The following is a 9612-nucleotide window of genomic DNA, read 5'->3' on the forward strand; positions in this document are numbered from 1 at the left end:
CACTCTAGGAAAGTGTTGGAGAGCTATGTGTGTCTGGGAGCCTGGCATTGTCACTACTCTTAAGTTCTGATTGTCGCACATTTTGAACTGAGAACAAACTGCACTGAAGTTTGAAAGTTGAGACCTGTATTTGAGTCCTGCCTGAGTTGTTTTCGTGAAATGATCAGCATGGTTTTGATCTCCATCAGTTCAAGACAGACCAAATATACAATAATATAGAGTAAAACTGCTAAATGAATCCAACTTGAAAGCTTAGTTTATTAAAATAATTTCAATTAGATTTAACTTCCTTAATAGGTTAGTTTTAGAGTGGAGGTAACAAAGTTAATGCCTATCTTTGAAAAGTCTGGTTGTTTTGTATGTAAACTGCATTGTAAAAGAACAACAGCAAAAAAGACTGAATAACTGTCTTTAATATTTAACATTTTTCAATTACTTCTTTATTTAATATTTGGTCTATACTGTGCAATATATACAATACACACACACACACACATATATATTGACATAAACTGAAAATTTTATGACACAATGCCACGACCCATAACAGCTTTCTTTGTGTTCATCTCTGGTCTCAACAAGATTATGTAACATTTGGGTCCAAACAGTGTGATCAAGAGTCCAAAACTTGAAGCAAGAATGGCAAATACCTCTACTGCATCTGCAAGATTTCCTGGTGAGCTGACATAAGCAGGAACAAAGGCCACCCACACAGCACAGAAGATCAGCATGCTGAATGTGATGAGCTTGGCCTCATTAAAACTATCAGGGAGATTCCTCACCAGGAATGCAATTAGACAACTGAGGAAAGCCAGCACACCAATATAGCCCAATAACACTGCAAAACCAACAGTGGACCCAACTGCACACTCATAGACTATCTTGTCATTGTGGTATTGGGTGTTTTTATGTGGAGTTGGAGAGGAAGAGACAAGCCAGGTAGTGCAGATGGCTGCCTGTATAGATGTAAGAAACAGAACTGTTCCTCTCTGCTGCATAGCACCAAACCACTTCAGACTGGCTCCCCCTCCTGGCTTGGAGGCTTTGAACACAGCCAGAACAACCATGGTTTTTACCAGGATACATGAGACACAAAGCACAAAGCTGATCCCAAATGCTGCATGCCTGAGTTGGCATGTCCACATCCTGGGTCGTCCAATGAACAAAAGTGAACACAGGAAACACAACTTAAGTGACAACAATAGCTGGAAACTAAGTTCTGAATTGTTGGCACGTACTATAGGTGTTGTGCGATGGTAGATAAAGATCCCCAGAACAACAGCACATATAAATGTTCCCAGTAAAGAGGTTGCCGTCAAACAAATACCCAAAGGGTCATGATAGGAAAGAAACTCTGTCTTCTTAGGAATGCATAGATCACGCTGTGGGTTTGACCAAAAATCCTCTGGACAACTGGTGCACTCCAAGGAGCCTGACAAAGAGGGGTTGATGGTGAAATGCATACTATATTTCACAGAAATTAAATCATATATGTCATACAGAAAGATAAACACCTACTGCTCTTGTTAGTGATCTTTCCCTCAGAACAAGGGATGCAGTCAAAACAGCATTCGGGCTCTCTCTTCCTTCTCACCATGTGGGTACCAGGAGGACAACTCTCACTGCATACTGATCGAGGTGGCTATTGGACATAAAAAATAAATATTTATTGCCTGCTACAATTCTATATACTGTAAATGTCATAAAAGGTACTTGTCAAATAAAAACATATCTAACCTTTTTGGATTCAAAGTTCCAGAAGATTTTGTCTTCATCAAGTATGAGTTCTTCACCTTTGAAAGCTGACCTTTTGACCTCACCTACATTTTGAACTTTAGTGCTTCCATCAGGGAGCCACAACCAGTTAATAACATCATAAATTGGTACCACATCACCATTCTCATCAAATGACACTTGATCCCCAGATGGAGTGGTGAAGTTTACCTTTTCCATGTAATAAACAAGCTGTTTAAAAAGGATATAGAATAATTAAATTACTTTTTGCACCAAAAGTAATCATAAAACAAATTATTTATTCAAAGGTGGTGTGTAAAATTATATCACACCTGCCAAGGCTCCAGTGACTGTAAAGTGGCACAGCTGTCCCCACTAAAAGGCCCTCTTCCTGGCTTGCACCGCAGCATATCATCAAGGGAATGTGCAAGAGCATAAACGGCTTTGTACACATTATACTCAGGCCTCAAGTTGGAAATGTCCAAGTACTCAGTGTCAACATTTCCTAGATCTTCCTGTCCAGTGCATATTGCACCCCCACCTTCCAGCCAGCCTGCTGGAGCTGGTGCAAATCTGCACTGAAATGTAAATTCCCAAAACTGATTCACCTGAAATATATTGAAAATTATTTGCTACACGTGATGAAAATATATATTTGTTGTGACTATCACTATCACTATGAGCTGTTCGCACTTAAGTAAAAAGCACCATCACTTCATGCGGATACCCTTTCGGAGCCAGCTGCAGTCGCAAGGCTGGAGCCGAACAAAAACACCCTGATAACGACTGTGTTTAGTCTGTTCCTTCCCATTCCATGCAAGGCCACCTGGGTTGGCTGGAAGACTGTTTACTTAGCCTAGCAGGGCGAAGGACACTGTCTCAGCTGAACTCTGGACACGCACACACATACATATACACTGATATGCACACACTCATCCCCCCTCCCTTTCCAAACGCCTTCGATGCTTGTTGCCTCCTGGGAACACGGCGGGTCTGAGCCCGCGCTGGAATGGTAGCGCTGGGCAGGATGGCTGCTGTGTTTGCTTCGGATTACTCCTCACCCCCCACCCGACCCTGTGGCTTGTCACGTGTTCCATAATGTTGTGTCGTGGACATTTATGTGCTTTTTTGTGCAGAGGAGTTTTTTTGTTTCCTGTTCTCATGCTGTCCTCCCAGGAGCCCAGCATGAGTAGAGGTCTCTCTTGTACTTTCCCATTGTAGTGTATATTTCAGTGTTTTTTTTTTCTGTAACGCTACTGATCTCCGAGCTTTATCCCCATGTGATGTCTGTGTTGTGTGTGTAAGGTCAGGGGGGGTCCTATTTCACTGCAGGGCAAACTCCACGTGACGAATAAAGCCTTGATTGATTGATTGATTTGATTGATTGAAAGGGTTCAACTCTCACCATGCTATTTCCGTAGCTACTGTTGTGATGTAGATCAGGACGTATTTGTAACAGGAATTCCCTGAGCCCTGGTATTTCTCCTCGACGAATGGTGATACCCAGTGTACCACCCAGGTATGGCATAAAGTGAGGTGTTTGGAGCACAGCAGATTCTGCCCAGGCTTCACTGGCTATCCATTGTAGGCCAGTCACATTTTGCCTTACTACCTGTGAATTAAATTAGACCAAATCTATGAAATGATACTATAAGTAGAACTTCTTTAGTGGCATTATTATGCCAATGAGGCAGCTATTCATCTTGTAAATAAAATTTATGTAATTATTTTCTGTACCAATTCAAATAATGATGTAATACGTACTTTACATGATATGGTGATTCAGACTTTTGTAACTAGTAATAATTAAAGTGTTTTAAAGCCAAACCTCTTCCATCAGGCTTATCATACGACTAGGAATTTCAAAGACAATGACAACTCGAGCTGTGGATTTTTTCATCACATCAACAATCCTCCTGAGTTCTTCTGTGTCTTTGTCCCAGGGTAAAACCTCAGTGTAGGCCAGGCAACCTTCACCAGACACACTCAGCTCAGACTGAAAGGATCTGGCTGCATGAAGTCCATAATCATCATCAATCACAAGCAGACCTGCCCAAGTCCAGCCGAAGTGCTTTAGAATCTGAATCATTGCACGTACCTAAGTGAATACAGATTAAAGGGTAAGGGCATTAAAAAGATTTAAAAAAAAACTTTTCAGTGTATTATGTGTTTATCAGCCTTCACAGAACCGCATATATATATACGTATATAACTGCAATTTAGCTTTTTTCTCTGAGATAATACAGAAATGGAGTGTAGTTGTTAAAACTAATTATATTATCATTTCCAACATTTTGATATCCTTTTGTGTTCTCCCCCTTTACACAAATATTGTCTTCTTCAAAAATACTTTTGTGTTTCCATTGTTATTTTGGTGACAAATGTTTACCTGGAAAGCATCACTTGGGATCGTTCTAAAGAAGGATGGATACTTTTGACGGTCACTCAGGCAGGAACATGTGGCAAAATAACTCACCTGTGAAAGATACAGACTGTATATTGCAGAGCTATCCACGTAGAAATATCGTAACTTTGTCATCATGACTGCATTATTTTTTTATTCATAAAATGGTTTTACATTTTCAATTATATCAAACTAATCCATGAAAACAGTCACATGGTCAAGCAGAAAACTTACCATAGGTACTCTGTACAAGCCTAAGACGTTGGAGATTGCAATTGAATTTGTAGAAGATGAATCACCCACAATCCCTACAACTGGAGGATTTCCAACACATGTATCATCTACTACAATATGATCCTCTTGACCACTGGCTAATGACAATGCTCCACGGAATCCAATTCCAAGTTCAAGGCAGTTATCATAAAGAGTGTATCCCAGAGTCACATTAGGTAGCAGGTTTGTGTTTCTGTTGATCTCATCAATAGCAAAGGCCATGGTTTGTGCGAGCTTAAATCCTAGGACATACACACTAAGACAAGAAAAAGTTATTATTGAATAAACAACAAGATTTTTAAAATGTAACATATGTTGCAAAATTACTAATATTATAAACAATTAAGAAAATTCAACAATAAAAATTAAATGTATTGTTTAACATTAATAAAAGCAGCTGCATTTTTCAAGATACATGCATTTTTTCTGAATAGCATAGTTATTTTAGATACAAAATATTTTCTTTGAATTAAGTTTGATAGTTTTCTTTTTCTTTTTTTTTTTTTTGTAGTTTTTTTTCCCTGTCATTGTTACCCATGGCAAGTAGGCTGTTGTGGCTGCGAGGTAAAAGACAGATCAGGAACACTTGAAAAGTGGACTTGAAACAGCCCCCCCAGAACCACATCTCCAGTCTTGTGCATCTCATTTAGATGAAAGTGTCCCTGCAGCTGACAGGAAAAAGAAAACTGAGGAGATGATACACTAGAAGTAACACAGGAATACAGTAAAACAAGCATGACTAAATTGTTTTGCCAAGATGAGCACATGGCAGCTTTCTGCATTTTTTACACCAGTCATTAAGTTTTATTGTTTGCCATTCTCTTTTATTGACATGCTGTGTTGTTTAGTTTTGCACACCACCCATCAGAGAAGAAGGCGGAGCATACTTTTCATTTGAGATTGCTTCAAGCAACCTTACCAATCAAGGGACTTAAAAGAAGAATACCAAGAATTCATGCTTAATGTCTCAACAAGGCCATATTAAAAACTTCTATCCATATTTGAATTGAAACAGAAAACACAATAGTTGAGTGGGCAACAAAAAATATATGAAAGCGAAGGAGGGTAAAGGGACCACTCTTGGTTTTGATAAATTTATGTTCCTTCTAATCATAACCCATATCCACTGTCATTCTTTATGGGAGTGCCGAAGTCTAGTAGAGTTCTAAGATGGGGACACAGTCCAGCTCCTCCCTAGGGCGCCTCCTGCAACAGACGAGCCCACAAGAGGGCAGACCCATTTTTATCTCTTCAAGCTGCACCTGACCAGTCTCTGTTGATTAAGGTCCAGCCATTAGGCACACTCCCTCAAACCCCCTTAGCATTATTTGGTATTGAGATAAAACATGTATTGCATTTTTAGGTCTATGTATGTGACTCACAAAAGGAGTTGACTTGGAAGTGAACAACTCGGACTTTTATTGCCTCAGTACAACTCATAAACACATACAATCACAATCAACCAAGTTTGCACACTAATAGTGCTTTTTTGGGTGAATAGATGTAAAAAAAAAAAGAAGAAAAGTTTGTTTTGGACTTTGCTGAAGCTCTCTTAAATGAATAAAACAAATTAAAGTCTTCCCATCCTAAAGTTAGAAGATTCCAATCTGAATTGTCCTTTAAAGTTTGTTGAAACCCAAGCAGTCATACTGTTAGAGACGTGTCAATGTCCAGACCCTATTGTCTACTACCTGGGTAGGACTAATAGTGCATAAGGCATATCTGAAATCCAAGTTATTGCTTGAATCAGTTCTTCTGAGAATTCCCATATTCTGATTGCATGGCTGGCTACACCATTTCACGATCATCCAGGATCTCATTTGGGTGGGACTCACCATCAGTGGTTCTCCAGAATCCTTTCTAGCAGTTAAAAAAATAATCCTCATAAACAGTGCAGAACAATAAATTCCCATTCCATTTTCTGTTCTTTTTTTTTTTTAAACTCAACTTTTTTTTTTAATTTACAACATTGCAACTTGTACTTGTCAATGTTCACAAGTAGGACAGTTACAGGAACCGCAATGCAGAAATGTAGATTAAAATAAGAACTGCAATTAGGAAGCACAAAACAAAGCAAACAAACAAACAGACAACAACAAAAACAAAAAGAAAACAAAACAAAAACAAAAGCTTTATGTAATATTAAATAACATGTGACAAACTTAGCCATAAATGAACAAAACGAGACAGACCTATGCTAAATTATTGAAACAGTAAAGCATGTATGGGTCGCCAGCGTTCAATAAACAATTCTCTCTGAATCTGCAGAGCATATATTATTTCCTCCATCTGGTAAATTTCTCTTACTTTATCAATCCACATATTATATGAAGGTGGGCCAAGATTCAGCCATTTAATAGTGATACACTTTAGTGCTGCTGTAAGCAAGATTCTTAAGAGATACTTTTTATTGTTTCCCGCAAAACAATTTGGCAATACTCCTAAAATGGCTAGCTGTTGGTCTTTTGTTAATGGTTGTTGGAAAACTGTATTGAGAACTTTAAATATGTCATTCCAAAATGAGCAGATTTTTGGGCATGACCAGAATATATGTGAGTGGGTTCCTAAATAAGTACCACAATTTCGCCAGCAGGTGTCAGGATTTGTAGGCTTCATTTTGGCAATTATCTCTGAGGTTCTTAAATATCTCATGACCACCTTCCATTTAAATTCTCTCCACAGCCCAGAATTAGTCACAAGATGGGCTTCACTGAACACCTCTTCCCAGGTGTCCTCTGAGATTTGAGTGCCAGTCTCAGCTTCCCACCTTGCCTTAATATCCAAAGTTGCATTTGTATTGAAACTCATAAATGCGTTATAAAAATTACTGATTAATTTTGGGGAGGAATTACTTTGAAATATTTTTAGAAATATTTCCTCAATGGGTGAGGGCTCCAAAACTTGCCTCCATTCTTTATGTTTTGTCAAAAAGCTTCTTAGCTGCAGAAATCTAAAAAAGTCAGAAGAAGGAAGCCGAAACTGACCTCTCAACTGTTCAAAGGAGCTCAGGTGCCCATTCCTCACAACAACATTTTCTGTTCTTAAGGCAGTTCTGTTCTTTCCTAGTCAATGACTCATACCACATCACGAGAGAGCTACAGAATCTGTGAGATGTCGGCTTTCAGCCCAGATGGCGTGTCTGTTTACGTGCTGTCAGGTGAGACGAGCTAAAGAGCTTTATCTGCTCTCATTTGCTGTTTTAGCTGTTTGGTGGTTGTTGAAATAGTTGTGAGCTTTAACCTGAGATTCTGGGGTTTCTGGGAAAATACATTTATATTCAAAAATCAATTCAGGATATAATTAATCAATATTGCTAAAATATCAAGCTAAAATCACTTTGAATCAGGAAATCGATTATTGAAATCCACCCTTAATAATCACTGTTTACAATGAAAAGTGTCGTTTTCATCCTTACATCTTAACAACTAAATGTAACTTAATATACAGTGCAAATACTTTTTTAAAAAAAACCCTAGCCTGGCTTTTTAAGAATGAACCTTTTTAATATAAACGGAGAAAGTACCTATATTTAATTACCTCCCCCTACTGTGATATGGCTAGGGGGCATTCTCATAGCTGAGGTTTCTGAGCTTAATTGGCTAGTAAAATACATTATCTAAACTTAGATCTCATGGGAAGGGACAGACAATGCTTCCTGTGCACAAGACGCAAGGTCATAAATGCAAGACAGCCTGACAGCACTCCCGTGTGATAATAATAAGCAATAGCTTTAAATGACGAAAAGGGGTTTGTAGCCTTGTATTTCACATGGGTTACACTCATCAATGGTGACGACATAGTACCTGATGCTCTTTATTTGATGCTGCTAATGTGTCAATAAACAGAGTATTACACTGCTCAAAAAATTAAATAAACAATAATTTGAAAACAGATCAGCTCTCACTGGGGGAAATTTAGGGGGAAAGTTAGAAGTTGAGGCTGTCTCCCCACTGACCTTAACATTAGTCTATTGAAAGATCGAATGAGCAACACCAGAGACTTCAGTTGATAGAACAGGTCGAAACACAAAACAGTCACTAAGAGGAGCATCATGGTTAGCAGTCTCTGAACTAGGAACAACTAGGAGCACGGGGTCTAGTGGCACAGCAACAAAACAATCAGTCTCTGACCCTGTTAGCTTAGCAGTGGTTGGTCCAAAATCAAAATGCTCAGGCTGAGCATGAGAATATCAGTCACTTTCACTCACCAACAGGGTTTTCTCAGCATGATGGTGGTGTGAACGCCACTTCCTCCAGGAAGAGGGAGGAGGCGAATTGGGCCACAAATCCTCCGGAGGGTTGTGCTCCGAATCCTCCGGTGGGCCAAGCTGAAAATCCTCTGGCACGCCGTGCTGCGGCTGCTGCTCTGGGCGAATGTGCATGGTAGTGATGAGGAAGTCCTGAATAAGAGGATGTAACGAACTGAATCTAACCACGGAAGTCCTGAAATCATCCTCTTTAAATGAAGAGCTATCTCCTACCGATATTCCTCAATAGGGATTGCTAACTACTCCTGACACAGAAACTCCACCATGTGAATAAGGTCCTCCTGGAGCTCAGCGGAGGGATTGTGAACTGCTGGGTCTATTGTGTTGTCACGATCCTCTGTCATAAACTGTGTGCGGCAAACAGAATTGGACCCAAATGCAGACTCGTCAGGCAAGTGAAAAGTAAACTCAAAAACAGCTTTATTGCTGAACACACGGAAAATAAACCTTAACTAAACTGGGAATACAAAATTAACTAGACAGGCAGGCTGGCAGATACCACGAATCGGCAGGCAGCAGTAAATAGGTCGTCAGAGGAGGCCGAGATGATGATTAAGTTTAACATTGCCTACAATATTGCCAAAGAGTGCCAAAGCACTTAAAGCACAAGCACTTTTTCAGTAACTCATCTTTCTTGTAAAACTGTGCTCCATCTGCATCTGTGGAACGAACATATGGCACCTTGGGACAAGTGAGTTTACTATATTCCCGGATGAATCGATGGTTAAAATTGGAGAACCCCAAGAATCATTGAAGCTGTTTCCGTGTGTCCGGGACGGGCAACTCAGTGATTGCCTGTAGCTTAGCTGTCTTCACCTGCCCTCCTGATAGAATGAAGCCAAGAAAAAGAAAAGTGGTGAAAACTCGCACTTTTCAGCTTTCACATAGAGTTGATTTTTCAGGAGCCGCTTTAAAACACTCCGAATATGGGTCC

The 9612-nt window shown here is 39.6% G+C and overlaps 1 protein-coding gene across 1 annotated transcript; it reads right to left on the minus strand.

The window, feature by feature from the left end:
* Window positions 1–521: 521 nt before the first annotated feature.
* Window positions 522–5052, minus strand: LOC146373583 (extracellular calcium-sensing receptor-like). Its single transcript, XM_084950090.1, has 9 exons — window positions 4946–5052; window positions 4373–4667; window positions 4124–4210; window positions 3563–3832; window positions 3140–3346; window positions 2067–2342; window positions 1738–1965; window positions 1519–1642; window positions 522–1432 (listed from the first exon to the last, which is right to left on the minus strand). The coding sequence occupies exons 1-9, from the start codon at window positions 5050–5052 to the stop codon at window positions 522–524; spliced, it is 2505 nt and encodes an 834-aa protein (XP_084806216.1).
* Window positions 5053–9612: the final 4560 nt, after the last annotated feature.

Source organism: Perissodus microlepis, chromosome 14, assembly GCF_051167445.1.
Source record: "Perissodus microlepis isolate ML-2025 ecotype Zambia chromosome 14, ASM5116744v1, whole genome shotgun sequence".
NCBI lineage: Eukaryota > Metazoa > Chordata > Actinopteri > Cichliformes > Cichlidae > Perissodus > Perissodus microlepis.

Coding starts and splice junctions, on each gene's coding strand:
- LOC146373583 (XM_084950090.1), bottom strand. CDS start 5,052: ATGCACAAGACTGGAGATGTGGTTCTGGGGGGGCTGTTTCAAGTCCAC. Junction 1,966..2,066: donor AGTCACTGGAGCCTTGGCAG/GTGTGATATAAT, acceptor CTTTTTAAACAG/CTTGTTTATTACATGGAAAA. Junction 1,433..1,518: donor AAAGATCACTAACAAGAGCA/GTAGGTGTTTAT, acceptor CCTCTTTGTCAG/GCTCCTTGGAGTGCACCAGT.